The sequence below is a fragment of the Podarcis liolepis genome (genome assembly GCF_965112155.1).
Source record: "Podarcis liolepis genome assembly, chromosome: 6".
Taxonomy (NCBI): Eukaryota; Metazoa; Chordata; class Lepidosauria; order Squamata; family Lacertidae; genus Podarcis; species Podarcis liolepis.
Window position 1 is genome coordinate 37206105 of NC_139559.1, and position 21811 is coordinate 37227915.

A 21811-nucleotide genomic window follows, 5' to 3' on the forward strand; every position below is an offset into this window, starting at 1 on the left:
CCCAAAGAAATACAGGAAATGTGTCTTGGTTTAAGAGGCCTCCAATGGAAGTGATAGAATTGGATACCGAAATCTGTAATTTCAGCCAGAGGTGGAGGAAGGGGACGGGGGGCGGTGCACCCCGGGTACCATCCCTGCAGGGGGGCAGACAAGCCCGCCCTGATGCTACAGCTCATGGGGAATTACCTGCCCCAATGCCAATCGCACGCCCTGCCACGCAGCTTACCCACCACCAATGCTGCAATACGCAGCAGATCACTCCCTCCATGCACAGATCACCCTGATGCCGGTATGTAGCGGCGTTGCACTTGTGCCATATGTAGCGGCGCTGCACATGCACCGTATGTAGCGGCACCGCGCATGCACTGCCGGGAGGTTTGCCCCGTCCCTGTGGGCAGTTCTCCCCACCCCTCAACACCCCACACCAGGTGCCTTCCTTCACCCCTGATTCCAGCTAACCCCAAGATCATCTGAGAAACCCGGCATGTGAACTAAGTTGTACAGTGGTACCTCGGGTTACGGACACTTCAGGTTACAGACTCTTCAGGTTACAGACTCCGCTAACCCAGAAATAGTACCTTGGGTTAAAAACTTTGCTTCAGGATGAGAACACAAATCGCGCCGCAGCAGCAACGGGAGGCTCCATTAGCTAAAGTGGTACCTCAGGTTAAGAACAGTTTCAGGTTAAGAACGGACCTCCGGAATGGATAAAGTTGAATTAACCTGAGATACCACTGTAGACCAAACTCCTGTCCTATAATGATGAATATGGGGTTTTTTTTGTTTGTTTTTTAATATACTATTTTTAGTCCTAGATTATTTACTTTATATTCATTTTGAAGACACCATGGTCCTTGCTTGATGCCACAGCATGATATTAATCCATCAAAACAAGCCCTAGTGCCCCCTGCAGATCTTTGCAGCAGCAGGAAAAATTGCCTACAGAATGTTTTCTGAAGAGCCCTTCAGTCAATAAGAAGAAGAATGTTTATATCTTGTCAAGTAAACAACGTGCTTTGTATGACTGCTTAGGTGCATGAAACCCTCCAGCCACCATCCTATTTTGCCTCTGTGCAACGTGCTGCATAGAAAGCAGGTGGGCCAATCAAGCCAAGAATTTGCTTACTCCTCTCACTTTCTCACTTGACTGCTTGTCAGTTCACAGCAGCTGCATTTGCATGGAGCAGCCAGCCCATTTCCAGCACATATCCAAGCTGTTGTGTATAAGGTTATATTGACATTTATTTCTGGTGCTTTTGCTCCTGTAGCAGTGCAACAGCACCTTGGAGTTGTGCCTGGAAGCTAATAGGGGCTTATGAACATGATTGAGCAAAGACTACCCCTTTGACTCCTCAGCATGATTCTCCTGAAAACCTTAGCAATGCCACATTCAGTTCAAACTAAATGGAATGCAAATGGATGGATTGCTTCTGAATATTGTCAATTTCACTTCTTTTCAAAAGCTGTGAATTGAAATTGACCCTGTGTTTTGTTTCAACTTCTCAGGGGGGAAATGTGGCACTGCAGTGCTGGAAAAAGGAGTGCACAACCTTTTAAGATTATAACCTTATTTTGAAGGGGGTTAGTTCTGGGCTTGCATTGTGAAATGCTTTTTTGCAGAAGACAAAAAATATGAGAAATGGCAAGAATGCCATTATTTTATTTGCTTGGTGTGCTTTTTAGTGTCCTAGATGAATGCTCATGCACTTTAACAGTTCAGCGAGGGAGCAGTCAAACTCTATATAAAGTTTTTATTTTTTAAAAAAAACCAGATAAAGGTACAGTCAAACCTTGGCTGTCGAACGTAATCTGTTCCGGAAGACCATTTGACTTCCAAAATGTTCAACAACCGAAAACTGAAAGCAGAAGCCTCAATACAATAAGGAAACTCAAAACGGAAGCTGCATAGCACGTTCGGCTTCCAAAAATTGTTCGGAAACCGGAGCAATTACTTCCGGGTTTTCGGCATTCGGGAGCCAAGACATATGATAACGGATGTGTTCAGGAACCAAGGTTTGACTGTACTGCTGTAATAGAAAGTGTTTAGTTTTGCTGTTCACTCGTTAATTTGTTCAAAAGATTTCATCTTAAGTAATGTCAGGGCTCTTCTCTCATAGAAAAATTATTCAACCAATAAAACAGTCTAAAGTAATAAAAATTAAGATGAGTACTAAAATCTATGCCATGTGAACAGCATAGAACAGTCCGCCAATTACAAATGGGTTATGCTGATCAGCAGTCCCGAAATGCCTTGATAAAGAGAGGTGTCTTCAGCTAGCTCAAAGCCCACACCAGGCACATTTTAGATAGGAGGGAACCCCATTTCCAGGAGGCTGCCACAGAAAAGGCCCTGTACCATAGTTATCAGCAGAACCAACAGAAGGGCTTCTCCTGCAGAGCTCTGAATACCAGCAAAGGTGTTTCTTCAAGTATTTGGGTCCCAGGTTGCCAGGGTTCAGCTGTCAACAGCAACACCTAGAAATATTGGTAGCATACAGGCAACCAGAAGTTTTGTAAAACCAGTGTTACATGGTTGTTATAAGATGCACAGTTCATCACCCATTTTTGGATTCTCCTGGGAGACATGGCTATCTGGGCTCCCATGATGAGCTCCTCCACTTCAAAATTTATGTGTGTCGCACAGTTCAAGCTTGTGCAGCTGATTTTTGTTTAACTAGGGGTAGGGTGGGGTGGGGTGGGGTGAATCCTGATGGGGATGGTGGCCTGGAAGAGGGGACTTCAGCTTTTTATCCCCACAGTAGTCCTAACTGAAATCACACAACCCCTTGCCAATGGAAGCTGTCTTCCCATTGAAAATAACCAGTGCAGTATGTATATGATTTCGGTCAGGACCATGGTGGAGACAAAAGGGTTAAATATCCTGATTCAGCACCATGACACAGTTGTGTATGTGCAGCTCAGAAGTCAAGCCAGTGAGGGTTCCTACTGACCAGATCAGTGTCTGATCAGCTTGACTGCTGACGTTGGGTCTGAATATCAGGTCAAGTTTGAATCTTAGGGAAACATTACGGTACAAAGCTTCAGATCCCCTGGATGAAGCAATAAGCGAAGGGTTTTTTCCTTTCTTTTTTAGAACTGGGGCACAAAAAGATTGATCAATTCCCCCCAGGATTATATTCATTGAAGTTAGGGTGTGGTGTCCTAACCTACAAGACTGCTCTTCATTTGCCTGCAGTGGTAGAACATTTTATGGCCTAGGCTGCTTTGATGTTGCTTTCTGGGCAAGTTAGGCCCTCTGGCCATTCATCATAAGATGCTCTTTTATCTCCCAGCAACCCTAATGAGGCTATTGATTAATTACTTAAAATCTGCTTTCACCAGAACTATTAGCTGGTTGGGTTTTCCTTTTAAAAAAAAAAACTTTCAAGGTGATTAGTTGTCTTTTAAAAAATGAATTAATGAAGACTTCCGAGGTTCTCTGACTCCTGGCTGAGGGACCAGGGGGTGGAACACACATGGGTTTAGAATGCCCAATTAATGCTCATGAAAATACAATGTTTTTGATTGCTCGGCAATTTATCTATTATAAATGGGCTGTGAGGCTATTAGTAGTATTGGCACTATTGATCAGGGACAAAAACAAGGAAGCAGCTAGCAATTAATATTGTGCCAGCCAACCACAGATGCCACCAGTAGTGAAGATTTAGCAGCTATGGTCAAATACATTTCAGCAACACCCATTTTGGTTTTGTGGTCCAAAGTTTCATGTGGTCCAATGCATGTTTTTTAAAATTTGAAAATGTCAATTATTTTTGTAGGTATTTTTTCACAAAATTACACATTTTGGGGGCATCATTTCCTAAAATACACACTGCTTATAAGTGTTCTCTTAAAGCCAGAGCTGCCCCTGATTAGTACTCTCATGGTGGACCCCCTGATTGGCGTCAGAATAACTCAGGTGCCCCAGAGACCCAGTTTGAAAATCAATGCTTTGTGGTCTTTTTAAAATAAGTTATATTTCTATTCTCTATGGGTGTTACACAGTTCTAGTCCTTCTCAGAGTAGACCCATGGAAGTTATTGGCCATGACTAACTTGGATTCACTTATGTGCATTGGTCTACTTTGAGTAGCAATTCCAACCATATATTTATTTGTTCCTGGATCCAATTTCAAGAGCACCTACTACTGTGAGATTGGCAGAAACTACATATCTGCTTATGCAGAGCAGATCGTCATTTGCTCCTAGGTATATATAATATGGTCATGGCCCAATTACTGGGCCTTTCTTCTCGGAGGATAATTAGCTGACTGGCATTCAGAAGAGCAAGCTGGCAATTTTAACATTCCCTCAGGTGGATCACACAATGACGGGTACTTTAGTTTTAAGGTTGTGTTTAATCCATGGTTTCAGAAGAACCTTTAATGACCATCTACGGTGGAGACCGGGTTTGAGCTCATCAAGGGCTGATGTTTCCTTTATGAGGAATTAAAACTACTCCGAATCAACTTGCAAAGGCTTTGCATTGTCATAATGTATGAATCAACCTGTTCTGCACCCACAGACGGCTTAGAAACTGAAGCCAAAAGGTAGGAGTGGGCGACAGAGTTATACAAAGTCACATTTTAATTACAGAGAACATGTTTTTGTGGTCTTGGCTTCAGAAGTTTTAATTGAGCCAGAAGGGGCATGACTATTCCATTATAAGTCAATCTTCTTTGATGAAGGAGTTAGGAAGCCACGTGCTCATGCACAAAATTCAGTCAGGGAAGTTCCACTCTGTTGTCCACCTGAAGCAATGAATGTACTAGCTTGAAAATAAAACTGCTTGAGACAGGATGATGCTGAGTTGGTACAATCGCCCAAAGGCTACTCATCACATTTCAAGGCTGGGTCCACATATGAATCTTCAGCATTTTGTATCTGCCTCATCATAGCTGTTTTCACATGTGAATGCTCAAGCTCTGTGCTGTTCAGTGCAGTTAGCCCACCCATTCCGCTCCAGGTCATCCAATGCCAAGCAATCAACCTGTGAGTCAACTGGTCCTCAAAGTCCACACTGTGAAAATTGGGTGTTTGTTTTAATGCATGCAGCAGGGATGGGGAATATCACACCCAAATGTGGCCCTCCAGGCTTCTCTGCAGGCCCTTGGGATCTCCCCAGGCCACATGCACCTCTGGCATGCACCTTCTCCCCAGGCCATGCTCCTCACTAGCGCTGCATCGTTTTTGAGTGTTTTGGGGAGGGTAGACTGTGTCGTTGAACTTTGATGATGCTTATTGCTTACCAGAAGGAAGGATAGAATGTGTAAATATGTAGAAACTAGCCTACTGTGCAAAGGTAAAATTAATGTTACCGGTAATTGTTCTGCCTACTTCTAGCCCTGTCCACCATTGGCACATGGCTCCCAGAACTTTTCCTAGAAGAGAATGTGGCCATCAGGCTCAAAAAGTCCCCCTACCCTTGACATGCATAGTACATCTGTCTTATGCATTGGCAAGATCTTCCTCTGCCAGCTATCTTCACTGTTACAACTTTCCATGTAGACCAAGGAGAGAGAATCTGTGGCACCTCAGGTGTTGCTGGACTACAGTACCCATCATCCCAGACCATTGGCTATGCCAGCTGGGGCTGTTGGGAGTTGGGAGTCCATTGGCACCTGGAGGGCTACAGATTTTCCATAACTTGTAAGCTACGTCTAAAGGAGAGAGAGTAGCAAACATTGTGACCGAGAATATATTAAGACTGGTAAATGCATCAACGGATGCACAGCTTTTTTATTTTTTAAGTGACTTACTATATCAACAGACTCCAAAGAAAATCCCAGAAGAGGTAGCTTTCATAGGTTGATTGGTTCAAACATTCTGGTGCATCCCTTGACTTTTTATCCCATGATTACTTGAGGCCGTATCCAGAGCTGCATGTGCAGAACTCCACTTGCTCATTAGGACTTCCCCTTCATCTCCTCTCCCTGAATGCTCTCTGGAGCAGATACTGAAGGTGTGCTAGGTGTGGGGACTGCAGGGGAAAGTGGGGAAGGCAGAATTCTGCTACACAAGCAGAAGTCTGCAGTGCTGGCAGAACAGCAGCATTGGGCACGACTCTTGATGTGTTTGAGGTGGCATCATACCCTCATCTGTGGTATGCATTTGTACTCAAGTGATGTTACAGTCATCAAATGATGAGTGCATGCATGCATGAACTAGCCCTGGTTGAAACTGAAATGGAAAGTAAATGATCTGTAGACTGAGCCAGTTACAGCAGACTGGGTTCTGCTTTGAGTATTGCAAAGAATTATTGGATAGCTATCAGTACCCACTGTAGCTCTCAGTCAAGCCTGTGGTCACCCTCACAACCCAAATGATCAGTATTTGGCTGTGCTGTGCAGATTGTATCAGAAGACTGTATGCTTGCTGCTCACCGCCCCCAATGCAGTGGGGAGAAACAGTTTCTCTTTTGCCAGCTTTCCGTTTATGTCCCCTCTGGCTGAGCCAAAGAATCAAACATCTGCTCTGCTGATAGGAAATTGACTGTGACATATGAGGAAATGGGTTAAGGTCCTCTCTCTCTCTTTTGCAAATTGTTTTGTGTTGTGTTTTGTAGCTGCAGCTGTTTCATGAAATGCCAGAGCATTAAATTATCTGCATTACAAATTTGGCTGGGGAGTGATCATTTAGAAGTCCCTCATATAAGTGTGAAAGTCTAGTTTGTGTTTTGGATACTTCTATATGAAGTTCATACAGCAATTGGCCAAAGCCATGGGCTTCTCTCTCCCATTAAAACTAATGTGTGGCCCTCCAAGCCAACCATCAACCATGTACTGTTTGTGGTTTGCAAAGTGATAGGGGAATGCATTGAAAATGAGGAATGAACAAATGGGAAGATATAGAAACACCAGTGCTACTGGTCTGTTTCATATCATAACTATCTAGTCATTCATGAAAGCTCCTTCTTATCCGAGTATCATGCCAAACTAACCCTTTTGGTATTGAGTGGGTTTATATCTTATCCTTTCAAGCCTTGTGTATTCAGAAGGTTCACAGTTTATGTGCATGAATGTTCTACTGAGCTAAACCAATCAAAATGGAGCCTATACCAAACAATTGTTCTGTCCTCTGTAAACAGCAGAAAGCTTTTCAATAGCACTCCAGGTTTACAAGTTCAAATCCGCAGCATATGATTAATTTGATGCCTCGCCTTGTTTGGGAGCAGCAAAAGGAGACATCAGCTGAGGCAGTGTTGCTTAACAAGGGCTTTTAAACTCTCTTTGGAAAAGAGGGTGTCCAAAAAGTTAATAGCTGCAAAGAGTGTTTTATTGATCATAGCCATTGCAAGAGGCTTTGGTGCATCTGCCTTAGACGAGTCCAGCCCAAAGCCTCTGTGTGGTACAATTAGGTTTCAGCTGATGATGTGTGAAGCATTTACAGAACTCTGAAAATTACACACACATACATTGAGCCACTCTCTCACACAGCTTTCGGGGATTCACTGGAAGCCTTTCTCTAGGGACAAGGTAGCTCAGCAGTCAAGAGCTGATCAGTGTCATGAGATTTTATTTTAGAGCTTTGCCCTGCCTGCCTTCCACTTTCACAGAAGAAGTGAAAAGAGCAAGAGACAGCAAATACAGACTTGGCGAGATGGTCTGGAAGAGTGGGCCGTCATTTTGTTCCATTGTGGAGGATTTTGAACAAATTCAGTTCAGAGATACAGATCTTTCTGCTTCTGGTGTTCCGTTTTGATCAAAAGTAACTAGCTTCCTCTTCTCTCGTGCTGGCATGAAGCTCTTGGGCAGCATGTGTTTTAAAACTGGAGGCTCAGAGATGAATTTTGATATTGCTCCGTGGTTCCAAATTTGGGGCACTACCGTCCCCTTGGTTCCATAAACTCATGCCTAGTGCCATCTACCCTATAAAAAGCATTGTTCGGAATAATGGCTTGCACGACCCACTAAGGAGGATAATAACACAATAAATTCAAAACAGTAACAATTAAGTTCACATTTATTCTAAATCCAATTAAAATTATTTAGTTTAATTAAATCAACAAAATTAATGAACTTGATCCACTGATACCAACTGTTCAAAGTCAGATAGTCATCTCCCTCTGCCACCCTCTTGCTTCTTAGCAGCCCTTGGGAAATCCCCTTCCCAGGGAATGGTACAGTTTGCTTTGGAAACCACTAATTTAGCTTGTTCCTAAAGGTGCTGAGAACATTTTTCCGCCGAAAGTTTCAATTTCAATTTCAATTTCAAATCATTATTATTTAGCTGAAGGCTATCATTTCCACAGAGGGGGAAATAGCTCATTCAAAGCATGATTAAAACAAAACAAAACAAAACAGCACAACACCCAAACGTCCACACTACACCAGTACAGTGGTACCTCGGGTTACAGACGCTTCAGGTTATTGACACTTCAGGTTACAGACTCTGCTAACCCAGAAATAGTACCTTGGGTTAAGAACTTTGCTTCAGGATCAGAACAGAAATCATGCTCCGGCGGCGCATCATTAGCTAAAGTGGTACCTCAGGTTAAGAAGAGTTTCAGATTAAGAACAGACCTCCAGAACGAATTAAGTTCTTAACCTGAGGTACCACTGTACTAATAAACTATAGCACATAGTGAAATAAGCAAAATGCTATTTATAATTTAACCCAATAGTTTATCAGAGGGGGTTTAGCAACCCCCTGTAATCCAGCTTTTTTATTTTTATTTTATCCACTTGCATTTTTCTGAATTATGCTGGCAGTCAAGCTTATGAGATTCAGCCCATTCCTTTTTAATAAACAGAACTAGAAAACTACCTAGAACTATTATGGGTGCTATGGGTCTGGTTTTTCAGCAAAAATGTCAGTACAACACCTCATACCCAACCCCCTTTGTCCCCTAGCCTCTTTGCTATAAGCTTCTGTCTTGGGTGACCCTATAACCTACACAGGTGTATGCATGATGCAGAGGCAAAGGCAAAGGCAAATGCAAAGGAAGCAGCCAGAGGTGGGCATGGCAAGCAGCAGCAGAGGGGGCTGAATCTGCCACCTGAGACAACAGCCTCTCCTTAATGAGTAGGCTGTCCCTGAATGTATGTCCAATTGAATTATAATCAGTATTCCCAGATTTGCAGCTATGCATATAAAAAAGCAAATGCAAAATTTATGCAAACCTATGACGCGGGTGGCGCTGTGGGTTAAACCACAGAGCCTAGGACTTGCCAATCAGATCAGAAGGTCAGCGGTTTGAATCCCTGCGACCAAGTGAGCTCCCGTTGCTTGGTCCCTGCTCCTGCCAACCTAGCAGTTCGAAAGCACGTCAAAGTGGAAGTAAATAAATAGGTACCACTCCGGTGGGAAGGTAAACGACGTTTCCGTGCGCTGCTCTGGTTCGCCAGAAGCAGCTTAGTCATGCTGGCCACATGACCCAGAAGCTGTACGCCGGCTCCCTCGGCCAATAAAGCGAGTTGAGCGCCGCAACCCCAGATTCGATCACGACTGGACCTAATGGTCAGGAGTCCCTTTACCTATGACATCTTTTGCCCTGTCTTCTTCTTCTTCTTCTTCTTCTTCTTCTTCTTCTTCTTCTTCTTCTTCTGATGCAGTTCCCTCTTTTTGGTGTCAACATCCCTTGCAGCTTGCACAAGGGAACTTCCAGCTCAACTTCATTCTTCTTCTTTTTTTATCTTATGCAAGGAAAGTATCACCAAAAATGCACTCCCTTTACATAGTTTGTCCTATTTTGTGAGCTACCAGAGCAATCTTTCATGCGTTCCTCTATGATGCTTTGGATAGGTGTTCCATGCCTCAGTTGAGATTCTCCTTGCTAGTGCTATAAAGAGAACTCTGGCTGTTATTCCCTAATGAAACATACAGGGCAGCAACTGCTCTGGACTAACAAGTGTGATTGACTGCCCTGGCTTACCGAGTGCCATATTACAGCTAAGGTAATTGGGATTCTGAATCCTGATTTACAGTTGAGCATGACACATTCCCCTATAATGCAGCACAGATGATTGGTTCTCTTTAATTCTAGCTGACTGGCCCATCAGTCATGATCCCAGCACATCACAGCACACCTTTTCAGGATTCTGAATCGTAACTGGGTACCATCTGTTACCACGCTGAAAGATATCACCTTGGATTCAATATGTGTTTATGACCTTAGGGGTTCATATAGTTCAGTGTTGCACTCTCCAACACTCCAGTGTGCAAGCAGCCGTTAGAAATGATGCAGGCATGTCCACTACTTAGATCTGTGGCCCCCAAACTTTGGTCCAGGGATCACCAGTGTTGTGCTACCTTCATTCAGGTGGTCAGGTGGTCCACAAAGTGTCCAAAAATACAATTAGGAATCACACAGCATCTAGGACTGTGAATTATAATTGCTGCAACAGACAGAAAAGGCATTAAATGGTCTGCCAAGACTCTCAGCAGCCTTCAAGTGGCTCATGAGGGGCAAAGAAGTCAGAGAAACACTGAATTAGATAATAGCTGAAGCACCTGCATATTGTTTGAAAGATGGATAATCAGAACAACAATAAACAAGGAAATCACTAACTTTCAATCACCTTGGCATAGGTTTTTTTACATTTGCAACATCAATAGAACATGGCTTTAGGCCTCCGAGAGCACATGGTGATTTATGGAATGGCACTTTTGTTTATAAGCTGAAAGGACTTAAAAGTTAAATGTAACTAAGTAGGCATATGGTGCTTCTGTGGGGGCTGGGATTGTAAAAAAAAATCAGCTGTATATGAATCACTTTTCACGAATTATGTATATTGCAAACAAAGAAAAAACAATGAGGGGAAAACAATGTCATGCAAAACATGAAATCAACTTGTGGGGTTTCTTCTTTTTTTTTGCGAATAGGTAGGTCCAGGATGGCTTGGAAGAAAACCAGGTAAAACTGAAACAGCTCATCCATCAGCATGTGATTGTTATGAATGTAAAGTAAGCAGACTTGGTCCACAGTCTCATCTGTCATTTTCACAGAGCTCTAGATTGCTTTTATGCACTGAGCCACAGGGGTTTATTCTACCAAAGTGCTACACTGAGCATCTGATGAAGGAGGCTGTTGCCACAATAAACCAGTGAAGGTGAGATCTAAATAGCATTGCAGAGACTTTAGGGCAGATGCAGTGGTGTGTATATCTCCCCTCTCCCTTGTGGTGCCCAATAGCCTGTTCACACACACACACACACACACACACACACACAGCCCAAATTCAGGGGAACTTTAGGAATTATATAAACATTGCAAGACAAGCATGCAAGACAATGAGAGCTTCTTCTTTTTTAAAAACCAATGTAAATTGCAGATACAGAACTCCCAGTCTGAATCATGATTGCAGCTGGGGAGAAAGAGTTTAAACTCCTATTTCCACACACACAAACATGTTAACATCCTAATCGTCATAGGGGCCCCTGAACTGGGAATTTATACAAACAAGACTGTGTCGTTGTTTAAAATGTTACTGAGTAGCCAGTCATTTTAATGATTTTATTTTTAAGGGTTTTGTTGCTGCGGTTGCTATTTGCCATCATGATGTTTTGCAGGAGGGTTCTATAGAAATACTTTGATGAAGCATTAAATGTATGAAACCAAAGGGGTAAATGCAAGAGCGAACTACATGATTAATGCCCCATGTCCTAATTTCAATTTACAGCTGGCTGACTTTGCAAATGTCTCATCCAATCAGCTTTGCCCTAATGCTGCCATCTTGTTTTGTTGCTTTCTCTTTCACCAGTTATGGAGACATGGTGCCCAAAACGATTGCTGGCAAGATATTTGGCTCCATTTGTTCCCTGAGCGGGGTGCTTGTCATTGCTCTCCCAGTCCCAGTTATTGTTTCCAACTTCAGCCGGATCTACCATCAGAATCAAAGAGCTGACAAGCGACGAGCGCAAAAGGTAAGAGGCAAATGACTGAAAGCGATGCTGCATGTTTGGATATCAACTCTGATGCTGCTTCACTGATCCTGGCAAGGTCTAGCAAAACAGCTAGGGGGGGTACATTTCCCTAGGGGGTTCAAGTCCAATTAATCTGATTTTATTCCCAAACAGAGTCTTAAGAGTTTGCAAGAGCTTCCCATTGGCACACACACTATACAGGCAAAATACATCATCATACCTATTTTATCCTCTGACCTTCTGCCACCCCAGCACCTCACCATCTCCCCATCCAACCATAGTCCTTGAAATGCAACTTTAAAAGGTAAAGGGACCCCTGACGATTAAGTCCAGTCGTGACCGACTCTGGGGTTGCGGTGCTCATCTTGCTTTATTGGCCGAGGGAGCCGGCATACAGCTTCCGGGTCACGTGGCCAGCATGACTAAGCCGCTTCTGGCGAACCAGAGCAGCGCACGAAAACACCGTTTACCTTCCTGCCGGAGCGGTACCTATTTATCTACTTTCACTTTGACGTGCTTTTGAACTGCTAGGTTGGCAGGAGCAAGGACCAAGCAACGGGAGCTCACCCCGTTGCGGGGATTCGAACCGCCGACCTTCTGATCGGCAAGTCCTAGGCTCTGTAGTTTAACCCACAGCGCCACCCACGTCCCACCATCTCCCCATCCGACCATAGTCCTTGAAATGCAACTTTACTCAACCCATTTTCTCTGCACCTATTGGAACCCTCCTTATACCTTATATGGGCATGTTTTGCGCTTCAGTGGTCAGCATTAAGTTCCCCATAACTGGTGCTTACCAGTTTTGTAGTCAGGCTGCCCTCTTGCATACATGATACTATTGTCACTGATAATGAGCCCTACAGAAATTGCATGGCAGAAGTTACCTCACTTCAGCCCAATAAACTTTTTTTAAAAACGGGCCTCACTTTAATCACTTTTAAAAAAACACATGCACTTTAATCACTCAAGAATGGCAAGATCAAGTGAAACATTCAAGGGCCATCACAGATGTCAAGTTGGAAAATGCTGTTCACTTTGTGTCAGACGTAATGCCTTTCAGTGGAGGCTGTTCACACATTCAGTTCCTGAGTGTTGCGTAGTCAGGTGATATGAAATCATGTGATGAGCCTAATTTTGTGAACTAGTTCTAACCAGCAGCAGAGCAAGCCGATTGGGCGCCTGGAGTGGTGCATGTGCCCTACGCCCAGGGGCGGGGCCAGCCGCCCACAGGGGCACCGCAGGGCCTCCGAGGTGTCTGCCTGCCTCCTCCCACTCAGCCGCCCTACACCTGAGGAGGAGGCAATGGGCGGACTGTTTGGGGGCAGCATGGAGCCTGCGGGCACTCAAGCCACCGCGTCACTCCCAGGAGAGACGCGTGGCTCGAGCACACTGCAAGCCCCGTGGTGAGTGCTGCCCACCATTTTGTTACCCCCCTTAGTGGGGACACCCGGGGTGGACCACACCTACCACACCCCCTTGCTATGCCCCTGGTTCTAACAGGTGACAAAGTGGAGCCATGAACCTGACTGTCAGCTGTAATGCCTACTTATGGCATTTACTTGTGCAAGGGCTATAAGCAAGAACATCTTCAACCCTATCAGTAGCGGCAATTTTACTACCATACATTGGATGGAGTTCTGTAGATGAGCAGATATAGTCATGGTTTGAGAGAACTGGTTTTGAGAGCTGTGTGGATTGGTGTATAACAGGAGAATAAAGACTGATGGATTGATGGATTTTCATAACATTTACTGTATATACCAGTAGATTATAGAAAACTTCAAAGCAGTTCCCAAAAATGCCCATAAAATTATCGCTGAAAACCATACCACCATAATTTAAAACATACATAAAATTACAACCACAATAGAATAGACTAAAGTAAGTTGAAACTCATGCATGTGACCCATGTCTTAGTGCTGCAGTCAGGATGGCTCCAGGCTTGAAGGGGTCTCTGGTGGGCCTTGTCCTCCATGAGCAGACTTTGGTAGGCCTACCTGCCATTGGGGGGCATCAGCCCTAGGCCATGCATCTCAGGCTCTATTCCTTTTTTTAAAAAAATAATATTTATTAAGATTTCAGAAACAAAAAATTACATAAACAAGAGAAAATATAAAAGGAAAAAAGAGAAAAAACATACAAAATACAAAGTATAATTATTATTTTTAGAAAAAACACTTAAAAACAAATTTATCCTTCCATATCTTACATTTCATTTCCTTACTTCCCTGACCTCCTCTCACCCCCGTATCAATTGGTTGATTCAGCAATTCCTTTCCCTCTTTGTTTTTGTCTTAGTCCTTTAACTTAATATATTATAACTTTAAATTCTCACCTATTAACCATCCATTTTTTCATAAACCTTTATAACATTACTGCTAGAAGCACTTAATTTCATTCTGACATCATTCTAACATTCATTATTTTTACAATACTTCTGTAAATAATCTTTAAATTTCTTCCAATCTTCTTCCACCGACTCTTCACCCTGGTCTCGGATTCTGCCAGTCATTTCCGCCAAGTCCATGTAGCCCATCACCTTCATCTGCCATTCTTCCAGAGTGGGTAGATCTTGTGTCTTCCAATACTTTGCAATAAGTATTCTTGCTGCTGTTGTAGCATACATAAAGAAAGTTCTGTCCTTCTTTGGCACCATTTGGCCGACCATGCCCAGGAGAAAGGCCTCTGGTTTCTTCAGAAAGGTATATTTAAATACCCTTTTCATTTCATTATAAATCATCTCCCAGAAAGCCTTAATCCTTGGGCACGTCCACCAAAGGTGAAAGAATGTACCTTCAGTTTCTTTACATTTCCAACATTTATTGTCGGGCAAATGATAGATTTTTGCAAGCTTGACTGGTGTCATGTACCACCTATAAATCATTTTCATAATATTCTCTCTTAAGGCATTACATGCCGTGAACTTCATACCTGTGGTCCATAACTGTTCCCAGTCAGCCATCATTATGTTATGTCCAACATCTTGTGCCCATTTAATCATAGCAAATTTCACCATTTCATCCTGTGTATTCCATTTCAACAGCAAGTTATACATCTTTGACAAAATCTTAGTTTTGGGATCCAACAGTTCTGTTTCCAATTTTGATTTTTCCACCTGGAAGCCAATTTTCTTGTCCAAATTGTATGCCTCCGCATATCAGGCTCTATTCCTTTCCTGGGTGGTTTTTTGTTATTGGCTGTTGAGCTTGAAAGAAGCCTATCTTTTCACAGGGCTGAAGGGGAGCAGTCATTTTGGGCATGTAGCCCTAATGCAAACATAACATTTTGTTCAAGGCCCACCCAAAACAATTTGCTGCCCGAAGACAGTTCCCCCAACTCCTCTTCTCACATACACAAGCCAACCCTTCTGGCAGTTGACTCTTGCTTCACCACTGGGATAGCATCTTCCACCTCAGCTGTAGGCTACCTAAGAGGATGCAGGACAGGCCATGTGGCTTACACATCTATGCTCTCCAACAGAAGGGAATTGCCAAATGGCTCAGGAGCCATGGCTGCCTTCTGCATCAGCAGCCTGAGACAGTCACCTCATTCTGTCCAATAGTAGGGCTGGCCCATTCTGTTGACATACAGGGTTTGGAAGTGTTCCTGTCCCTGCCCACTCAGTATACTTTGAAGACAATATCAAACTTTAAAAAAAACAATAAAATCTAGTTGGTAAACACTGATAACTCCAAAGGTCTACAAAAGCTCTTTTTTCCCCAGCAGGAGTGAACATTAAATAATATTCACAGTAAAACTGAAAATAAAACAAAAGGCAGCTGATGCAACTGTCTAGCATTTTTAATCCTCTGGGGGGAAATCTCTGGTAATTGACTTTCTTCTAATTAGCTCTAATAGCACCTCAGCACCTCCTTGTCTTTCCTAGAAAAGGCTAAAGCAAAGCTATTGCACATCACAGTGCCTGATGGTAAGTCCAAGTGACAGGTGGAGCGACACGAGCCATAATGAGCTGGTGCTGTTGTTGTTTTTTCCCCGCAACAAAGAATGAGGAGCAATCTATTATTAAATATGTAGTTTATAAACACAAAAAGGAAACAGCAAATGGAAATGACGGAGCTGTAAGGGAAGGGGAAATAAATAAAACATGAGCCTGCTTCCTTGCATCTCACTCACCGCCTGATGTGAGTTAAAAAAAAAAAAAGCTTTGGATTTTAAATGGAGCCTTCTAGCAGCCATTATTTTAATTATTCCACTCATATCCTACTCTTTCTTTAGAAAGAGCAGCTTACGTGGCTTAGGAGTTCCAGGCCACGTACCTTGGTTCTCAAACTTAATCTGTTCTGGGAGTCTGTTTGACTCCTGAAAATGTTCAAAAACCAAGGTGTGGCTTCCAATCAGCTGCAGGAGCTTCCTGCACTCAAGCGGAAGCTGCATCGGATGCTTAGCTTCCGAAAAACATTCGCAAACCGGAATACTTACTTCCAGGTTTGCAGCATTCAGGAGCTGATTTGTTTGGGAACCAAGCCGTTCAAGTTCCAAGGTACCACTGTACTGACCAGGTGAAGACCCACTTAATGCTTGTATCCAATGTAGTACTGTACTAAGTAAATGTCTGATCTTCACATTTGCACAGTGGGATTTCCCCCCTTCTTCTCCCCACATGTGTCACCAAAATTTGATCTGGGCTTTCCCTCAACATTCTAGAGTAGATTTGGTGAGGCTGTGGGGCACACATAATGGGAGAAGTGGGAAGCTCCTGATGGGAGAGTTACTTGGCACTACACTGGATACAACTTACTTGTACTACTTACTAGATTACTGCAACGTGTTTTATGTAGGGCTGGCTCTGAAGACGATTCAGAAACTTCAGCAGGTGAAGAATCCGGTGGCCAGGTTGCTCACTGGGACAAGATGATTTGAGCATATGACATCAATCCCGGCCTGAGTGCACTGGCATCCAATTAGCTTCTAGGGTCAATTCAAAGTGCTGGTTTTGACCCATAAAGCCTTAAATGGCTCAGGACCACAATATTTCAAGGACTGCCTCTCCCCATATGAACCAACTCAGACCCTGCAATCATCATCTGAGACCCTTCTTCACAAGAGGTCTGGAAGGTGGCAACACGAATAGGTCTTTTCTGCAGTGGCTTCCAAGTTGTGGAATGCTCACCCCAGGGAGGTTCACCTGGCACATTCATGACATATCTTTAGGTGCCAGGCAAAAACATTTCTCTATAACCAGGCCATTGACTGATCTCTATCCTTTTTGATGTGTTTGTGGGAGGGGGGTATTATTGATTGGTTTTGTTTTATTTTGTATTTTGTGTTCTCATGTTGCACTTTTATGTTGTGAAATGTCGTATGATCTTCAGATGTAGTATACAAATTTAATGAATAAATATATAATACAACGTCAAGCTTTTCTTATGTAACAGTGGGGCTCTGGATGATAATTGTATGTTGATGGCAATGACAGAAGACTAGGATGGGTGACTAAGGCAAAACGTACACCATCAGCATCCCAAGAAACAGAACAGATCCTGTTTATTTCAGCCCCTCATTTCCTTTTGCTTGTCGACAGTAGAGGTAAAAGTCTTCCATGAAATGAATGGACATCTAGGGATCAAACAATTGTTTATTTGTTTTTACACCAGGGGCAGGGGGCCTTTAGCCCTCCATTTGTTGTGGACCACTGGCGCCATCATTCTTGGCCATTGGCCACATTGACTGGGGCTGTTGGGATTTGGATCCCAAATATTTTGGAGGGCCACTGTTTTCTCATCCCTTATGTGGATATGTCTAGCTCAGGCATAGGCAAACTCGGCCCTCCAGATGTTTTGGGACTACAACTCCCATGATCCCTAGCTAACAGGACCAGTGGTCAGGGGTGATGGGAACTGTAGTCCTAAAACATCTGGAGGGCTGAGTTTGCCTATGCCTGGCTAGCTGCATTCAGGCTTGATTTAGATGAGCTGTACCTGTGGCGTTTAGTCTGTGATGGGCCATTTGCACATGCAAGTCATGGTGCTGAAGTCTGCTGTCATGATAAGCATTAGCACATTATCATTAGAGCTTTATTTCCTAATGCATACATCTCTGCTACATCTTACATTAATATTATTATTGATTAAATTTATATACTACCCTTCATCTGAAGATCACAGGGCAGTTTACAGTATAAAAATCTCACAGTATGAAGAAAGGACATAAATCTACAGTACCTCAAGTACAGAGGAAAGTTCTTCAGCTCAAGTAGTTTTGAGAGTTTTTATCCTGCACACATATTTTCTTTGAATATTATTCCTGGATTTCGTCTAGTGAACATTGGATTGTGCTTTTCGTACTCTGATTCCAGCACTTTTCCACAGGACTCCCATCAAATTACATATACTGTAAAATGTTTCCTGATTGAACAATTCAGTCTGAACTCTCACTCACTATTAGGTAAATTGAAGTTCCGATGGGTATTGAATTAACCTGGTTCATCTTACCAATGAACAATGTAATGTTTTGCAAGAAATCTGACATTAGAAAAACAGACCCACATCCATTCTCACCCGAGTGCATTGTGTACATGCTTTCAAAGCTTAAAAGAGCATAAAATGCAACGAAATTCTATCCAGTTAACACCCCAGATCCATGACCTACCAGAACATTCAAATATCTATTGTGCTCATAAGCAGCAGCAACATTCACACTTCCAGACCTCTCATTTAACAGAAATAGCACTTCACCTACTTAATATAGCACTTGTGATCACACATAATCTGAACAGAAACACTTTTAAAATATGATGGCATTCTTCTGCTTACTTAAATAATCTTGCAAATCACTGTGATTTTCATTATAGACATACTGTAATTCCCTAAGTGATGTTATTGTGATCTCCTAAAATCTGTGGTTTGCCTTGTCCAGGGTATAACAGCCCGTTTTGGTGCTCTAAGATTTTTGGATCAGGAGTAGGAACTGTTGCAACCAATTTTGGAGACAGTCAGCATTCCAGATGCAATTTTCTCTTCCATTCCTGCTCACAGCTTTAGTCACATTTGTTAAAGCACACTGATATCCACATACAGTTGTGTCATTTGCATTATTTTATCTATTTGCTATATACTATTTCCACACACCACATACTGGTGCACAGATCCTTTGTGCTTATCTAATGCAGAGTGGCTGATTTGGAGGTTGTTGGGGTGGGGGTTCAATCAATAGGAGGAAATGAAGGACTTTAGGACCATTTCATAGACAATGAGCATCCCCAAATATTCCCCAAGGCTCATTCTAGTACTCAATGAAACAAATAATCCCCCCCCCAAAAAAATACAAAGTAATCCTAAATATAGGAAGCCAGCAGCATTTATATTGCAAACCCCTATTCCAAATCTATCCAGGAGCTAGGCTGTGGCTGGCTTAGCCAGCCTGAGTCTGAAAGATGGGAAACAAGCTTTTAAAATAGAGTTTGACTTGCACCACCCTTTTTGCCAGTGTAGGTTTTGCTGAGTTGCCAGCTTATGTCACTGACCTGAAAGGAACGGGTTTATGTCTCTCCTTGACCTGACCTACCATGCTGTCCGCAATGGCCATTTTGAGGATTTAGCCTGACTTCAGTTGCGCCATCTTAAGTTATGCCAGCTGAGCCAGCATGAAAGACTTACTCTGGCAGATTTCCAACTGAGTCTCGATGTGGGAGTCATGCCAGCAGGGTCTGAATCAGCAGAGGCAGCTCAGGTTGCCATATGCCCTCTTTTTCCAGGACACGTTCTCTTTTTCATAGGTATGTAAAATGAGAGTCGGCATAGCAGTCCATAGCTAAAAGTCTTCTTCTTCTTTGGTGATCACTTGTAGCTGAGTTAGATTGTCTTCCATAAACACGGTTTTAACAATGAGTCGTTAAGTGACTGTGGAGGCCAATTCTGGATCCACACGTCCTTCCACAGTGGGGACATTGCTTTCCAGGCGGGAGTTGATCACGTGTGGATTTGCCAAATGTGCCTTCCTCTTAGCACGTTTCTCCCTTGCATCCTGAGTTTGAGTGTCTTCAAAGCCCATGGCACCTTTGGTAAAGGCTGTTCTCCAACTGGAGCACTCGCAGGCCAGTGTTTCCCAGTTGTCAGTATTTATACTACATTTTTTTTAGATTTGCCTTGAGACAGTCTTTAAACCTCTTTTGTTGACCACCGGCATTTCGCTTTCCATTTTTAAGTTCGGAATAGAGTAGTTGCTTTGGAAGTAGAAGTCGGCAAATATATCTTCTTTTTTGCTCTTCAAAATATGGCAACCCTAAACCTCTTCCAAACTCACTCATCTGGAAAGATCTTGGGTTTGGGTGGCACTGTAAGCCCTTTGTCCAAAGCAATCGGTGAAAGTTTTGTTTTCCTTTTTCCTGATGGTTGATCTGTTTTGAAGAGCGCTGTTAACTTCAGTGCCAACATGATTGATTGCTGCTCTTATCAGCTTAGCGTTGTTGACACACACATAAACACAAGCACGGTGTGTTTTCTCATCACATTTGAATTTCTAATTCTCCCAGTGCTTGGTAAATTGCTGAATTAGTAAAGTTGTATTAAGTTTAAATAGGTAAGCAATTTTCATGTGCCCAATGTTGTAAGACTGTTAAAGATACAAGAAAGAGTACACACTCATGGGAACGTATAGCTCAGTTGGTAGAGCATTAGGCTCTTAATCTCAGGGCCGTGGATTTGAGCCCCACATTGGGCAAACGATTCCTGCATTGCAGGTTGTTGGACTAGATGACCCTCATGCCCCTTCCAACTCTTCAATTCTATTATTCTATACTAAGATAGTGTGGGATGCTCATGGGATTAAAAAATCCCATGAGATCCACTTTTTGATAGTCCTGAACTTCATCATCTAGAACCAGCTAAATAATCAGGGATGATCTGATAATTGACATTTCCATATTTTTTTTGTTTGCGTGTTTTATTATATTTAATAATATATTATTTAATATTATATTATTATATTTATGTTGCATATTTCCTCCAAGCAGCTCAAGGTGGTGTACACAGTATGCTCCCTCATCATTTTATCATTACAATGACCCTGTGAGGTAGGTTAGGCTGAGAGCAAGCGACTGGCTGGGTGAGGATTTGAACCCCTGTCTCCCAGATCCTACTACAACGCTCTAACCAATACGCTACTGGGCTATTAACACTTTGCTGCCTTGATCTGTTTGTACCTACCTACGTTCTTTTTTAATAAATGTTTTTATTTCAGATTTTCTAATGAGAATAAATAACAGGATAAAATACAACAGTACCTGCACTCTTAAACAGGAGCCCATCAGACTCAGAAGTGATGTCCTTCTGAATCTTTGTGCACTGACCACTCAGTGAGAATTAAACTACTCGTTTTCCTTTTTGCTTTGCTCCTACGTCAAAAAGAAAGCATTGCTCATTGCTCATCTTCAGAGGCATAAAGGTACCATTTCAGGTTTCAAAGGCAAGGGGATCACAAAGAGATTCCAGCAGGAGGACCAGATTCAGAGCCATATCCAGAGCTTTACATTTGGAAATATAAGGCTAAGTTGCAAAAATGGAAGCACTGTGGAGTGCTTTTTAATACTGCATAGTAACAAGAGATAAGAAAGATAGGTGCCTCTGAAGAACAGTCATATGTGATTTGGAACACAGGGGGTGGGCAAAATCATCCCCTCCCTCCAAATGGCTCCCTCTTTGTGTCTTGATTAATAAAAACACAGGATGCTGCCTTTTTTGAAAAGGGCAGCTCTACCTACCTATTTCTATCTTACGCAACCTTGGGCCCTCCAGATATTTTGGACTACAATGCATTATCAACCCCTGCCAGCACTGACAATCGTCAGGGATGGTGTAAGTTGTGGTGCAAAACACCTGAAGGGCACCAGGTTGGGGAATGATTCTCTAGGAGAACAAACCAACAATTAAGGCCTAACAGAAGGATGTCATAAAACTCATGGGGAGGCCACAAAACAATTCTTGCATTGA

At 42.8% G+C, this 21811-nt stretch overlaps 1 protein-coding gene across 8 annotated transcripts in view; it reads left to right on the forward strand.

Moving 5' to 3' along the window:
• KCND3 (potassium voltage-gated channel subfamily D member 3) overlaps positions 1-21811 on the forward strand; it is a 270240-nt gene that overhangs the window by 191925 nt on the left and 56504 nt on the right. For all 8 annotated transcript variants that reach the window (XM_083508873.1, XM_083508875.1, XM_083508880.1 and 5 more), the window contains one exon: positions 11702-11864. In XM_083508873.1, coding sequence (XP_083364999.1) covers positions 11702-11864 — 163 coding nt within the window. The remainder of the gene's footprint in view (positions 1-11701; positions 11865-21811) is intronic.